Source organism: Bison bison, unplaced genomic scaffold, assembly GCF_000754665.1.
Source record: "Bison bison bison isolate TAMUID 2011002044 unplaced genomic scaffold, Bison_UMD1.0 scf7180017864466, whole genome shotgun sequence".
Taxonomy (NCBI): domain Eukaryota; kingdom Metazoa; phylum Chordata; class Mammalia; order Artiodactyla; family Bovidae; genus Bison; species Bison bison.
Window position 1 is genome coordinate 9234141 of NW_011495027.1, and position 16790 is coordinate 9250930.

The 16790-nt window shown below is 34.4% G+C and overlaps 1 protein-coding gene across 1 annotated transcript in view; it reads right to left on the reverse strand.

The window, feature by feature from the left end:
* Positions 1–16790, reverse strand: part of HFM1 (HFM1, ATP-dependent DNA helicase homolog (S. cerevisiae)) — a 110446-nt gene that overhangs the window by 61485 nt on the left and 32171 nt on the right. Inside the window, exons 13-19 of the mRNA XM_010860419.1 lie at positions 12292–12335; positions 12084–12185; positions 11542–11687; positions 10462–10556; positions 9719–9852; positions 8846–8893; positions 5686–5766 (exon numbers count right to left, since the gene is read on the reverse strand). Coding sequence (XP_010858721.1) covers positions 5686–5766; positions 8846–8893; positions 9719–9852; positions 10462–10556; positions 11542–11687; positions 12084–12185; positions 12292–12335 — 650 coding nt within the window. The remainder of the gene's footprint in view (positions 1–5685; positions 5767–8845; positions 8894–9718; positions 9853–10461; positions 10557–11541; positions 11688–12083; positions 12186–12291; positions 12336–16790) is intronic.

Consider the following 16790-nt stretch of genomic DNA (forward strand, 5'->3'; position numbering starts at 1 on the left):
GACAGAGGATGAGATGGCTGGATGGCATCACTGACTCGATGGACATGAGTCTGAGTGAACTCCGGGAGTTGGTGATGGACAGGGAGGCCTGGTGTGCTGTGATTCATGGGGTCGCAAAGAGTCAGACACGACTGGGCGACTGATCTGATCTGATCTGATCTGATCTCCCTTCTGGAGAAAATGAAAGTTTTTGAGAAAAGGCTTATATTTGCTGGCTGATTAGTAAGAATGAAAGTTACCTAGCTAAGGTATATAAATAACCTAGAAATGAAACTATGAAGACAATGAGTCAAGGGAGACAGAATGGAAAGAATTTTAAAAGAATTGCAAGTGAAGAGAGAAAATAAAGAGACAACTCACTATCAATATAGTTTTTGAATGATAAATATTTTCATAGTAGCAAATATAGGGTATTTCAAAATAAAAGTCATAGAGTTGGAGTGAGGGAAGGGAACTAGAGGTGATGAGAATACACCTCTCATATCTCCTACTGCAAGAAGTGCTCTGATGGATGGTCCCAGCTGCTGTGTTCTGAATCTATCACTATGTACACACCAAGATTACACTTCTCATGAGATGCTCCAAACAAATGACCGGGCATGGCAGGAATATTAAGGTAGACCTTAATGGGACTCCTTGGATGGGCAACTTTGAATTGAAGATTCCCCATCAACTTTGCCGAATGGTCTTAGGACTGCATTGCAGGACAAAATTCTCCTTCCTTTTATCTTTCCTTCCTTTCCTCCTTCCTTCCTTCTCTCTCCTTCATAGAGGTAAGATTTGCATCCCAGTTGAATGACTTTCTGAGCTTTTTGCAGTTACTGTCCATTTTCATTAGGTTGTTAATCCTTAAATTTGCACAAAATAAGACTTGGTCTTTTGAGCCCTTCTTTCATATACATTAGCAGGCAGAAGAGCTAAAAACCCAGACAAGAACACAAGCATACAGATAAAAATACCTAGATACTTGAGTATTATGATTACAAATTAAAAAGGCAAAAGCAAGAAGTAGAATTACTGGAACATATAGACTAAAATTTAATTTAAAAAATACTCAAAGAGATAAAAGAAAATAATAGCAAAGGATCATGAAGTCATAAAAAAGAATTAATTAGAAATAATATGTAAAGAGCATCCACCCACATTAATAGTAGGCTTAGTAATCATGATGGCAAAACCACTTCAGCATTCTTGCCTTGAGAACTCCACGAACAGTATGAAAAGGCAAAATGATATGACATTGAAAGATTAACTCCCCAGTTCGTTAGGTGCCAGGAAGCCTGGCATGCTTCAGTTCATGGAGGCATGAAGAGTCAGACATGACTGAGGAACTGAACAACAACAACAAAGTAATTATGAACCAATCCCTCTGCTGAAGGCAACCAAATCAGAAAAATGAAATACATGAAATATCTTTTACTAATCATCAAAGAACTAACATGATATTTATCTGGGAGGGAACTTAAAACCAAAAGAATAAGCACACTCAAAACATAAAAACTGACCACATACGGGTCCATAAAACAAGTCTCAACAAATCTCAAAAGACTGAAATCATACAGAGAACATTATCTGATACAAAGCAACTGCATCACATGTCAAGAACAGTAACAATGAAACTGCTGCTGCTAAGTCGCTCCAGTCGTGTCCGACTCTGTGCAACCCCATAGACAGCAGCCCACCAGGCTTCCCTGTCCCTGGGATCCTCCAGGCAAGAACACTGGAGTGGGTTGCCATTTCCTTCTCCAATGCATGAAAGTGAAAAGTGAAAGTGAAGTTGCTCAGTTGTGTCCGACTCTATCGACCCCATGGACTGCAGCCTACCAGGCTCCTCCGTCCATGGGATTTTTTAGGCAAAAGTACTGGAGTAACAATGAAACTAGAAAAGAAAAATAATTAGAAAACCATCAGATGTACAGAAGTTACAAACCAGATTTCCAAATAATCCATAATTCAAAGAAGAAATAGTGGAAATAAGAAAATAAACAAACTGATTGATAACAAAACTATTACAAACCAGTTAATAAAAATTCTTGTCCTTAAATACATAGTATTCCTATATTTTTATGTAAACCTTTATTTCCTATAAATACATAGTATATGCATTCCTATAAATTCTCATATAAAACTGCATATGAAAAATAACAATGCTTATGGAAAAAAAGTATTGAGGCAAACAAATTCATACAACATTGTATCAAAAGAACTAACCTAAATAATCCTAATAAAAATACTAGCACAGTTAAAAATACATGTTAAATTCCTCATAAAGAAATACGTACATAATGTATATATAACACTGTGTGTGTGTTTAAACTAACTTAATGGTTTAGGGTGTAACAAGAGTTGAGGATGCTGAGTTAATAAACACAAAGGACAAAATATCCAATGATTGGGAATTGCATAATATATGTTTTCAAAGCAGAATATATGACCAACCTCAGCACAGAGGAGTATGTAAAAGGGCATCATGCACAATAATTCTTCTGAGAATTCAGCTGCATTCAGCTAGAAAGTATATTTTATGTTAAGCTGCTGTGATGCTAAATTTTATGTGTCAACTTAACTGGGCCATAAGCTGCCCAGATACTTGGTCAAATATTATGCTGGGTGTGTTTGTAAGGATGTTTCTGGATAACATTAACATTGAATTGATACACTATACACTGATAGAACATTAGTGTTCTTTGCAATATTAATGGATATTCCATTTAAAAGATTTCTCTGGGCAAATAAAAATGTAAAAACCCTAGGCTAACTAATTTTGGCTCTTTCTTACTGCCTTTCTTCTTAGCACATTTAATATGTCATTGAACCCCATGATTTTCCTAAAGAAGATAGTTTAGAGTAAAACTGCATTCTCTATTTCAGTTTGGAATCTCTTCCCCACACCTTCAGAATACACATTGAGATAAACTGTGAGTACGACACAAAGATCTGAATAGATTTTCACTATACTATTTATTGAAATATCACTCCCAGGGCAGTAGTTCTCAATTTTATGTGCAAAAAATGCATCCAGGGTTCAAGCTTAAAATCTAAATTACCAGGTGTTACTCCTAGAAGTTGAGGATTTTAAGTCTGGAGTAGGGCTCATTAGTTTCATTTTTAACATAACAGCACTCTTAGATGATTTTGAGAGTAAGTAGTTAACCCAACCAGACTTAGGAAACATTACCCTGCTATGTGATAGGGAATATTTTCAGCTCCAAGACTGGATTGTCCTTTTGGACACATCCTGCCTAGTCATGCAATGAGTGAGGAATGAAAGACAAACCAAAGACATCAAACATTTTATAATTTCAGGCTTAACAAACTGGTTAGGCTATTGAGAAGGAGGGGCAAGTAGAGATATTTTCCTAACCTTGGACAAAAGAGAGCAACAACTCACGTTTTCAGAATTTTTTTTCCTATAAATGTTCATTATCCCATTTGATCATCATAACAACCTAATAAGGTAAATATATATATTATATATTCTTGTAATATATATTCTTATTTTGCAGATATATATTAGTACTAAGGCTCAGTGAGTTTAAGGTCCCAGCTAGCATAGTGGCAGAAATGGAACTGAAATCCAGGTATTTGAAACAAAGATTTTATGTTCATATCATTGTACAATATTCCAGGTCAAATTAACGGTTATATGCTTCCAAGTGTCAAATTTCATGTCACATATGTAAGAAAAGATTTCCAATAGAAAATTAATGGTCAAATGTTATAGTAAAGGTAAAAGACCTAGATCAAAACCACAATTACATAATGACTATAGCTTAACCTGTGAAGGTAAATTATGTTTTCAAAGAAATTATCATAAACTGAGAATAAAGGTCCAACATCTGCATGTTTAAGAAGCCCACAGTAAGGCAAAAAAAGTCAGCAAACAGAAATTCATTAAAGAAGCAGAAAAAATAGAATCAAAAGCAAGTTAAAAAGAATAAAATTAATCAAGTAGTATTCACTGATGATGGAGAAAGACAGCAAATAGTATATATATATCATTTATTAGGTATGTTTAAAGGCAGAAGAAATGGTATCAGTGGATTCGAGAAGTTCCACAGGGAAAGAATGACAGTGGGAATAAGATTCTTGAGAATTAAAGTATATAAAGAATAGATGATGAAGTTATATTAGTTTTCCCTCCTATTGTATAGCACAGGGAACTCTACTCAATACTCTGTGGTGACCTAAATGGGAAAGAAATCCAAAAAAGAGGGAATATATTAATATGTACATGTATAGCTGATTCACTTTGCTGTACAGTAGAAACTGAAATATAACATTGTAAAGCAACTATATGCCAATAAAATTTTTTTTAAATAAAATGACAGGGTTAAAAATAAAAAAGGAAGAAGTTATATTAGTGATTCTCATGCCTCCTCAGTGAGACATCCTAGAATACAAAGAAGGTAATTCTCACAAACAGATTTACCAGAATGAAGACCACGGGAGAAGGAAAAAAATGTTATAAATCTGTGGCTGAGAGTTAGGGAGCATGACACAAAATCATACATTGCTATGGTATGGTTGCAAGTACATAAAAATGCGTTTAAAAATAGAAGGATACATGTAAAGTTAGATAGTCATATATTGATTTTTTCAAACTTTTCTATGCTTCCCAATTTTATTAGGCAAAGTACAATGAAGTCGATATTTTTCCCCAAGAAACTTCTAATCGTGTGTGCTAAAAACTACAAAACACTCTTTCTTGCTTCTATTATACCCTATATAGAATCAAAAAGAGAGAGGCAGAGACAGAGAGAGAAAGAGAAGGCACCTAACTAACCATCTTCATAAGCCTTGTTTGAAGAAGTAAGAATTGGTAAAATGTTAGCTACAAGAGTTACAATGTCACTGAAGCAACCCAAAGATTTGAACTTTTCAATCCTCTGCTGCTGCTGCTAAGTCGCCTCAGTCATGTCCAACTCTGTGTGACCCCATAGACAGCAGCCCACCAGGCTCCCCTGTCCCTGGGATCCTCCAGTCAAGAACACTGGAGTGGGTTGCCATTTCCTTCTCCAATGCATGAAAGTGAAAAGTGAAAGTGAAGTTGTTCAGTCGTGTCCCACTCTGCGACCCCATGGACTGCAGCCTACCAGGCTCCTCTGCCCATGGGATTTTCCAGGCAAGAGTACTGGAGTGGGTTGCCATAGCCTTCTCCGTTATATGTAACTTAAAAAAAAATTCAAACATGTACATGACTAAATAAATGATAGGTACACTTCCTCCATGAAATACTGAAATGGATGTTAAAATGATTTCAAAAACAAGCAATGTGAAAAAGTGTTTATGACATACACTAAGAGAAATACACAGGATACAAAATCGTATACATATTAGGATTGCAATTGTAAAAAAAATAGGGAAAACATTGGAAGCAAATCCAAAATTATTAACTGAATGGTTCTTTTAGGATACTGAGATTATGTTTTCCCCCTCATTTTCAAGTTTTCCATCATGTTGCCACATAAGTCACCAAAGTTAGTGAACAGAAATTTAATGCCTGTCAAAAAGGCAGCTCTATAATCTTATAAATAGGAATCATATAAATTTATCATGCTAATAATGATGATACCCTGTTGAGAATTGAAACCGCAATTTAATTTTACCATCATCTAAATTTTAGTGGAACAAATGTTTAAATTTAGTCTTAATTGTTAAATTTACTAACAATGAAAAAATTACCAGTTGGTTTGAAATTAATATCTTCATCCATTTTTATCAGGTTCAGAGATGACAAATCATTCAGATTCTTCAAACATAATTCTGTTCAAATATAAAAAACATATTTTAACTTTAGTAAAATAAAAAGGCAATAAAAAACCAGAATATATTATTAAATATTCTGAAGTCGTGTTTCTGTGTAATTTTTCTGGGAAGAACTGTAATTCCTATTTAAGTGGTAAAAACAAAACAAATGAAAAAAATCTCATTTAAACAAAAGAGCCACCTAATATGCTGAAAAATTTTTTATAACAGTTAAAGTAATAAAAATAACACTCAAGTGATAACATTTACAACTTAAAATGATACATCTGTATTATCTCATTTAATCCTCAAAAAGACCTGAATGAAATTGAAGCTTTCAGTTCAGTTCAGTTGCTCAGTTGTGTCCGACTCTTTGCAACCCCATGAATCATAGCACGCCAGGCCTCCCTGTCCATCACCAACTCCAGGAGTTCACTCAGACTCATGTGCATCGCATTGGTGATGCCATCCAGCCATCTTATCCTCTGTCGTCCCCTTCTCCTCTTGCCCCCAATCCCTCCCAGCATCAGGGTCTTTTCCGATGAGTCAACTTTTCACATGAGGTAGCCAAAGTATTGGAGTTTCAGCTTCAGCATCAGTCCTTCCAAAGAACACCCAGGACTGATCTCCTTTAGGATGGACTGGTTGGATCTCCTTGCAGTCCAAGGGACTCTCAAGAATTCTCCAACACCACAGTTCAAAAGCATCAATTCTTCGGCACTCAGCTTTCTTCACAGTCCAACTCTCACATCCATACTGACCACTGGAAAAACCATAGCCTTGACTAGACGGACCTTTGTTGGCAAAGTAATGTCTCTGCTTTTCAATATGCTATCTAGGTTGGTCATAACTTTCCTTCCAAGGAGTAAGCGTCTTTTAATTCCATGGCTGCAGTCACCATCTGCAGTGATTTTGGAGCCCCCAAAAATAACAGTCTGCCACTGTTTCCCCATCTATTTCCCATGAAGTGATGGGACCAGATGCCATCGTTTTCTGAATGTTGAGCTTTAAGCCAACTTTTTCACTCTCCACTTTCACTTTCATCAAGAGGCTTTTGAGTTCCTCTTCACTTTCTGCCATAAGGGTGGTGTCATCTGCATATCTGAGGTTATTGATATTTCTCCAGGCAATCTTGATTCCAGCTTGTGCTTCTTCCAGCCCAGCATTTCTCATGATGTACTCTGCATATAAGTTAAATAAGCAGGGTGACAATATACAGCCTTGACGTACTCCTTTTCCTATTTGAAACCAGTCTGTTGTTCCAGGTCCAGTTCTAACTGTTGCTTCCTGACCTGCATATAGGTTTCTCAGGAGGCAGGTCAGGTGGTCTGGTATTCCCATCACTTGAAGAATTTTCCACAGTTTATTGTGGTCCACACAGTCAAAGGCTTTGGCATCGTCAATAAAGCAGAAATAGATGTTTTTCTGGAACTCTCTTGCTTTTTAAAAGGCTATGTAAAACATGTGAGATATGTTCCAAGAATAAAGAGACTGCAAGGACCTGAAGTGGGAACAGCTTGATGTGTTTAAGGAACAGCAAGATAGCCAATTTGGACAGAGTGGAAAAAAGGAGGGGAAAGTGACAAGAAATGAAGTCAGAGAAACAAACAGGCACAGGGATATCAAACAGGACTTTGTGGTGAAGATTTGCATTTTATTCTAAGTGTGATGGTAAGGCTGCTTCCCAGGTGGCGCTAGTGGTAATGAACCCTCCTGCCAATGCGGGGGACCTAAGAGATATGGGTTCGATCCTGGGTCAGGAAGATCCCCTGGAGGAGGCCATGGCAACCCAGTCCAGTATTCTTGCCTGGAGAATCCCAAAGACAGAGGATCCCAGCTGGCTACAGTCCATAGGGTCACAAAGAGTCAGACACGACTAAAGTGTTTAGCAAACACACACATTGGTAAAGCTACTGGAGGATACAGAGCAAGAAAATATAACCAAATTTAGGAAACAGCATAATCTGTGCTAAGGATCCTTCCTAAGAAATTTAAGGCAGAACTCTAAGGAAACCAAAACATTCTATCCAGTTACATAATAAATTCAGCTATTCGTTATAGGGGAAAATTAGTCACTCTATAATAACTGAAAATAAGACAAATACGAACTGTTAAGAACAGTTTAGAAAAGTTAAATCATTACAGCTACCAGAATATAGCAAGATATTTCTTGGTAATATTTCATGAATTATTTCTCATTTCATGTGTATTTGCTCATTTTGATTTAAAGAAAGTACGCCTTTATTTTTGTGTGTGTGTGTGAGGAAAAGTACGCTTTTAAAACTCCATTTCAAATTTGGTCAATACAGAAAGGATAATACAACTATTTTACAGATCTGTTTCTCAACAGCAGCATTATTAATTTAAGCTATCACTTATCAGCATTTTTAACGAAATATTTATTCTTTAAGAATGACAATTTTACTTCTTCATCCTTATCTCTGAATTTTTATTTGCCATATGTATATATCCAAGTAGAGAATAAATTAAAATTGGCTAAATATTTTTAGGGGTCTAACATTTTTTCTTTTACTGGAAGACAGTCTCAGCACAATGTAGAGGCAGCAATTTCTACTCCTAATAAATGCTCAACAATCTGTTATTTTCAAAGATATGTAATGAAATACTGAGTTCAAAAATGAAGGAATGAAAATACTCATTTCAAAAATGAGATAATGAAATTAACTGAAAACTAAAACTGAGGTTTGACAGGAATACTTTATTAGCACAGACTGGGATAAGAAGCCCACAATCAAGCTAAGCTTATATTTTCAATTAAAATTAAACTAGAAAAGGAAAATAAATAATAAAATTGTATATCTATAGTCAACATTGCCAAAGGCCAGGATCATTTTTAAAAACAAATTAATTAATGTCATACAAAGGAAGATAGTCTGATAAAATTAATAGATTAATTCAGAAAAAAAAGTATATGTGTAAAGCTTTATTTACCTGTGAAAAAAGAAATCCATATATTTTTTCTGCAAATAAAGTAATTTTAAAAAATATTTTACTGGACTATTCCTAGTTTTACAACAACTAGACCTTTTCATTAAAATTTATAGAATATAATTTTTTAGAAGGAAATGCATCTAACCTTGTAATTTTGATTCAATTCCATCTTTGTTCAATCCAGATGCAAAACCTATTTAAGTTATGAAAATTTATTAAAAATAAAATAGAATGAGATTTATTCATCCTTAGAGGCTTACTTTGATACCCCAGTTAACTAGAAAAGAGTAGTCTAACTAAATCTTAAATAGAAGAAAAAAGTACCTTAAAGTTAAAAAAAGGCTTAAACATCTATAGAAAATAACTATTGTTGTGAAATCCTTTCAATATCAAATGGCTTTCTTTTGTTAATTTTACTGTAAAACAGTGACCAGGAATACTATATGTATTTTTTCCTCTTACAGATCTGAAACTTTTGAACCTGTGGAATTAGAATGGTATTATAGCAAGTCAGGTTTTAATTTTATATTCTGCAATTCCAAGTATTTTTACTTTATAATCTTTACCACATGAAAGAACCCTCTAGAAGCAACATAACCATAAATGTTAGCTTTAGAAGGAAGATGAAAATTCCAACAGCAACAATATTATCATATATTTTGGTCTGAACACCAGTTTGGACAAAATTCAAAAATTGTTTTTGATTTTAGCCACCAGGGAAGCCCTTTAACTTATTTTAAATAATTCTAAGCATTTTAAAAATTTTTACTGGAGACAATTTTTTTCTAAAAGGTCTATATTTAACGGTATTGATTTCAAGCCTTATTAAAAGACTAGAAGTAAAACAGATAAAGATTTCTCATGTTTGTCTAATCTTGCCTCTAAATGTATTTGTTATAGTTGTTACTTTTATTTCTGCTACCTTTTAACTTCTATAATCTATTCTGTGACCTATTAGTAAAAAATAGGCCCAAATGGCTTGATAAAATTATTACTCTTCAAAATCAAAGTAACAAACCATAATGAGATGGATTTTTCAAGGCTCTGATATAAAGCAAGGTTGATCGTATCCATTCCAAAGCAATATTCACGTTTGTGATGGTATGCAATACTATCTCTGCATTTAAATGCTCAATAAGATGTCTGTGCAAACTAATGGGGGAAAAAAACCTTTTCATTAGTATTATGCATTTCAGTGTCATAAAACTCATTGTTCAGAATAATATTTGATAATTTAATGATATAGTTGACTATAACTGAATACTATTGCTACTTTAATAATTCAGGAAAGTTAACTTAATTTTCAAAAATACGAGTAAACCTTAATGTCAGTTTAACTTTTCAAAAGTTACAGATTTCTTTCTACTCCATGACTCTAGAAAACAATATAGCTTAAAAAAAAAAAGGCTGGGGAATAGATTACATCCTATTTTCCCCAAGAGTATTATAATCAAACACTTTACTACAAGGTCTCAGGGTTCCTGTCTTCTATTATTATGCAAATTTAAAGATGTGAAAATTATATTCCTCTCATTACTAATTTGGCCTTTTATAACAAGAATACATGCAACTGCATGCTGATAAACAATGCTAAACAACTATTACACTGTCTTTTTCTAACTATTAATTTCTTAAAAGAATAAACTTTCTAACTAGGTTATTGAAAAATTCCAAGAAAATGGCCTTAGAAAATCCCTAATCTATTAAAAGGAAAAATACAGGATATATTAACATTATTTTTTGGAATATTTTACATATTACCTGCTTTCTATAGTGTCACTGCAAGCAAGCATCTGAATATACTTCTCTTTTGTGCTTAACCGAGTCATAATAACTGCAGTGGCTGTAGTGTCAAACTGGAAGAAAAGAAAAAGAGAGAGAAATTTAATAAAGAAAAGTATATGTTCATACCAGTTTTCTTCAATAACTCAAGATTTTCATTTTATATTAAACAATTCCCTGTCTTAAACAACAGGTCAAAAAGACCTTAAAAATGCTTCTGAATTGAATGTTAACTGAAAATTTACCTTAAAATCTCCTAACAGTATAGACATATAAAAATACCACTTTGGTTGCAATATAACAATTTTGGCAATAGTAAAACCAAAACAAACTTAGGTAACTGGTTAAAAGCTGCAAGATTTAGTGTAATTCACATATAATCTAAATTATCCTATAAAAATTATAAATTTGTGTAACATAATATTTTGGTATTCTCTGAAAAGATATTCCTCCTAAATTTTACCTTAGTCCATATATGAATGACTTTTTTATTCAAGAATTTGTCAGATTAGGCCATGTTTTATAATGTATATGGGCTGATTTTTAATTGTCACAATATCTGGGGACCACTACTGGCATTTGTGATAGTATCCAGGGATGCTACATGTTCTGCAATGTACGAGTCCTATGGAATGAAAAACAGTCCCATCCAAAATGCCATTCAGTATAAAAAGCAAACAAAACAAAACAAAAAAATCCCCAAAGCCAAAAAAAAAAAAAAAAACCAACCCCAAAACCCTGTAACAGCATATACATTCACAGACTCAATCACTTATCAACACGTAGGAGTTAGAGGGAGTGAAGGGAGTACTTGAGACTTGTGAAGGGAGTTATGTGGGACTTTGATGAGACTTGTTTACTTCTACTCCTCCATGAAAGTAGTAGATTTTCTTAGTTACATTTATTTTCAAACCTACTTTAAATGTGAAATATTAATCTTTTGTTTAACAAAGAATACACATTTCTTTTTGCTTTTTACACTGTCTTTATTACTTTATTTTTTTTCATTTTACATTGTCTTTAAAATGAATTACAAAAAAGTGAAATACTGTCACTTACTTGAGGTCGACCAGCTCTACCAATCATCTGTAGAATATCTGTTTCACTGTATTCTTCAAACATTCCTCCAGCATAATGCATTGTAGATTTTATAACCACTAGGTGAGCAGGCAAATTGACTCCCATGGCTAAGGTACTGGTAGTAACTGTATCAAATTAAAGAATATTACTTTTAAGTCATATAACTTTATTGTTTCAGGTAAAAGTTTTCTTATAAAAGAATATTTTTATAAATGTATAACAATAAAAACTTAAATATAGGAAATTCAGAATAAAAAGAAAGAAAAGAACATCACTATGTAAAATAATATATCTTAAAGCTGAAAAACTAATTCTTACTTTTCAAACTGCAGTATTTGCTAAAATAATAAAGAACTAAAACTGCAAGAGAGTTTACTGTAGCACATATTTGTATGGGTAGTTATAATTTAGATTCTTGGAAGAAAATAGAAATAAGTAAGAATACCTGAGTTTTTTCTTTTTTTCCCTTAAAATAGTTTCCAAAAGATCTTACAATATCCACAAGAATATGTTTTACTTACAAAGAACTGGTATATCTCCAACAGTAAAAGCTCCTTCAACTACTTTTCTATCTGACAGTTCCATACCAGCATGATGATAAGCAACACCATGTATTAAGATATCTACAAAAGAAAAATGTCATCTGTCATGTACTTTTAAAGTTAATTAGTAATTGGCTCCTTTTATCTATAGGTGAAAATATGATTTAGAAATTATCTCTAAACTTACCTCTCAGTTTTGAATCTTTTATGGAATATGCACACTTGTGTAACCTATTTAAAAAACAAAAAATTATTGAGTTTTTCCTATTAGCATCAAAAACTTGGATAGTGTATTACTTAATTATTTTGAAGATTACAGATATCAAAATATGTTTATAACATCATTTTTCAAAAACCATCTTCAACAAGTAGAGACTACCTAACTTTCACACTGAGAAGTCCCTAATTTTACAACTAGGCAAAACAAAAACAGAAACCCCTAGATAATCCAATTTTTAAAAGGGCAGAGGACCTGAATAGACTTTTTTTTTCAAAGATGACATACAAATGGACAACAGGATAAGAAAAGGTACTCAACATCACTAATCATTAGGGAAGTGCAAATCAAAACGACAATGAGACATCACCTCACACCTGTCAGAATGGCTATTATCAAAAAGACAACAAATAACAAGTGCTTGTGAGGATGTGGAGGGAAGGGAATCCTTGTGCACTGTTGGTGGGAATATAGCAAATGCAGCCACTATGGAAAACAATATGGAGATTTCACAAAAGTTTTAAAATAGAACTACCATATGATCCAGCAATTTCATTCCTAGGTATTTATTCAACAAAAATAAAAACACTTAATTCAGAAAGATATACGCATCCCTATGGTCATTGCAGCATTATTTACAATAGCAAAGATATGGAGTCAATGTGTCCAACAATAGATGAATGGATATATAAGATGTGGTATACACACACACACACACACACACACACACACACGTGGAATATTACTCAGTAATAAAAAAGAAATGAAATCTTGCCATTTATTTGTAACCACACGGATAAACTTAGAGGGTATTATGCTAAGTGAAGTAAGTCAGATAGAGAAAAGCAAAAATTATATGATTTTCCTCTTATGTGGAACCTAAAAAGCAAAACAAATGAACAAACACAGAATAAAAATAGAGTAATAGAAACAAAACAAACAGGTGGTTGCCGGGGGAAAGGGAAGCAAAGAAATGTGTAAGGGAGATTAAAAAGAACAAACATACAGTTACAAAACATGAGTCATGGGTACAAAATGTAAAGTGTGGGAATACAGTCAATAATTATGTATCAATATTACCTTATATAGTGACAGATCATTATGACGATCATGACAATCGTCACTAGACTTATTATGACGATAATCTTGAAATGTATAGAAAACACCAAATCACTCTGTTGTAGAACAGGGACACTGACCCCACAGTGCTGAAGGTCAATTATACTTCAAAAAGGAACAAACAAATTCATGGAAAAAGATGGTGGGGAAGGGGAACTAGATGAAGGTAGTCAAAAGGCACAAACTTCCAGTTATAAGATAAATAGGTTGTTGTTGTTTTCAGTCATTAAGTCATATCCAACTCTTTGAGACTCGTGGACTATAGCACATCAGCTTCCTCTGTCCTTCACTATCTCCTGGATTGCTCAAATTCATGTCCATTGAGTTGGTGACACTATCTAACCATCTCATCCTCTGCCATCCCCTTCTCCTTTTGCCTTCAATCTTTCCCAGCATCAGGGTCTTTTCCAATGAGCTGGCTCTTTGAATCTGGTAGCCAAAGTACCAGAGCTGTGCTTCAGTAACAGTCCTTCCAATGAATATTCAGGACTGATTTCCTTCAGGACTGACTGGTTTGATCTCCTTGCAGTACAGGGGACTCTCAAGCATCTTCTCCAGCCCCACAATTCAAAAGCATCAGTTCTTTAGTGCTCAGCCTCCTTTGTGGATCAACTCTCATTTCCATGCATAAGTACTGGAAAAATGATAGCTTTGACTATACGGACCTTTGTCAGCAAAATAATGTCTCTGCTTTTTAATATGCTGTCTAGGTGTGTTATAGCTTTCCTTCCAAGGAGCAAGCATCTTTTAATTTCAAGACTGCAGTCACCACCAGCAGTGATTTGGGAGCTCAAGAAAATAAAATCTGTCACTGCTTTCACTTTTTCCTGTCTATTTGCCATGAAGTGATGGAACCAGATGCCTTAATTTTAGGTTTTTTTAATGTTGAGTTTCAAGCCAGCTTTTTCACTCTCCTCTTTCACCCTTATCAAGAGGCTCTGTAGTTCCTCTTCACTTTCTGCCATTAGAGTGGTATCATCTGTATATATGAGGTAGTTGATATCTCTTCTTAATCTCTTCTGCTTCTGGTAGGTTCTTACCAGTTCTGTCCTTAATCATGCCAATCCTTACATGAAATGTTCCCTTGATATCTCTAATTTTCTTGAGATCTGTCTTTCTCATTCTATTGTTTTCCTCTATTTCTTCACATTATTTAAGAAGGCTTTCTGATCTCTCCTTGTTATTATCTGCATCTCTGCATTCAGATGGGTATATCTTTTCTTTTCTTTTTTTTTTGGGGGGGGGGTATATCTTTTCCTTTCTCCCTTGCCTTTTGCTTCTCTTCTTTCCTCAGCCATTCATAAAGCCTCCTCAGACAACCATTTTGCCTTCTTGCATTTCTTTTTCTTTGGGATGGTTTTGGTCACTGCCTCCTGTACAATGTTATGAATCTCCATCCATAGTTCTTCAGGCACTCTGTCTACTAGATTTAATCCCTTGAATCTATTTGTCACCTCCACTGTATAATCATAAGGGATTTGATTTAGTTCATACCTGAATTGCCTAGTGGTTTTCCCTACTTTCTTCAATTTAAGCCTAAATTTTACAATAAAGGAGCTCATGATCTAAGCCACAGTCAGCTCCAGGTCTTGTTTTTACTGACTCTATAGAGTTTCTCCATCTTTGGCTACAAAGAACATAATCAGTCTGATTTTGGTATTGATCATTTGGTGATATCCATGTACAGACTTGTCTCTTGGGTTGTTGGGAAAGGGTGTTTGCTATGACCAGTGTGTTCTCTTGACTAAACTCTATTAGCCTTTGTCCTGCTTCATTTTGTACTCTAAGGTCAAGCTTGCCTGTTCTTCTGGGTATCCCTTGACTTCTTTTGAATTCCAATCCTTTAAGATAAAACTATGTCTTTTCTTGGGGTTAGTCTAGAAGGTGTTGTAAGTCTTCATAGAACTGTTAAACTTCAGCTTCTTTGGTATCAGTGGTTGGGGCATAGACTTGGAGTACTGTGATGTTGAATGGTTTGCTTTGGAAATGAACTGAGATCATTCTGTCTGTTTTGAGATTGCACCCAAGACTGCATTTTGGTTTCTTCTGCTGACTCTGAGGGCTAGTCCATTTCTTCTAAGTGATTTCTGCCCACAGTAGTACATGTAATGCTCATCTAAATTAAATTTGCTAATTCCCATCCATTTTAGTTCACTTACTCCTAAGATGTTTAATCTTGCCATCTTCTGCTTGACCATGTCCAATTTACTTTGATTCAAGGATCTGTATTCCAGGTTCCTAGGCAACCTTGTTCTTTACAGCATTGGACTTTACTTTCACCACCAGACACACCCACAACTGAGTGTTGTTTCTACTTTGGGCCAGTCGTTTTATTCTTTCTAAAGCTATTTATTAGTAATTGCCCTCCTTTCTTCCCCAGTAGCATACTAGATACTTTATGACCTGGAGGGGGCTCATCTTTCTGTATCATATCTTTTTGACTTTTCATACTGTCCATGGGGTTCTCCAGGCAAAAATACTGGAGTGGGCTGCCATTTCCTCCTCCAGTGGACCAATTTTTGTCACAACTCTTCCCTATGATCCATCCATCTTGAGTGGCCCTGCATGACATGGCTCATAGTTTCATTAAATTACACAACCCCCTTCACTGTGACAAGGCTGTAATCTATGAAGGGGAAGATAAATAGTTACTGCTGCTGCTGCTAAGTCGCTTCAGTCATGTCCGACTCTGTGCGACCCCATAGACGTCAGCCCACCAAGCTTCCCGTCCCTGGGATTCTCCAGGCAAGAACACTGGAGTGGGTTGCCATTTCCTTCTCCAATGCATGAAAGTGAAAAGTGAAAGTAATGTTCAATATGATAAATATAATTAACACTGCTTCATGTTATATATAGAAGTTGTTAAGAGAGTAAACCCTAAGAGTCTCATCACAAATGAAAAACATTTCTATTTCTTTAATTTTGCATCTATAGGTATGGATGACAAATATTCACTAAACTTAATGTGGTAACCATTTCATGCTATATGTAAGTCAAATCATTATTTTCTATACCTTAAACTTATACAGTGCTAGATGTCAATTATATCTCAATAAAACTGGGAAAAATAAGGAAATGAATAAGTATAAATAAAACCATCCAAAAAAAGAGGGAAAACCCCCAAAATCTCAGGAAACACTTTCACTACGAGAATACTACCAATTAACTTCCTGAAGTTAACTAAATTTTTTCAAAATGTAAAAAATTCTTAAATTTAAATACATGATACACAGAAAAACTATTTTTAAAAAATCTATGGAGACCAAAGTAAACAAAATGTTGGGTATGTTAGACAAGTTTAGAAACCTTAGTAACAGAATCTTGGATAGAAAGAACCCCTAGAATGTTCA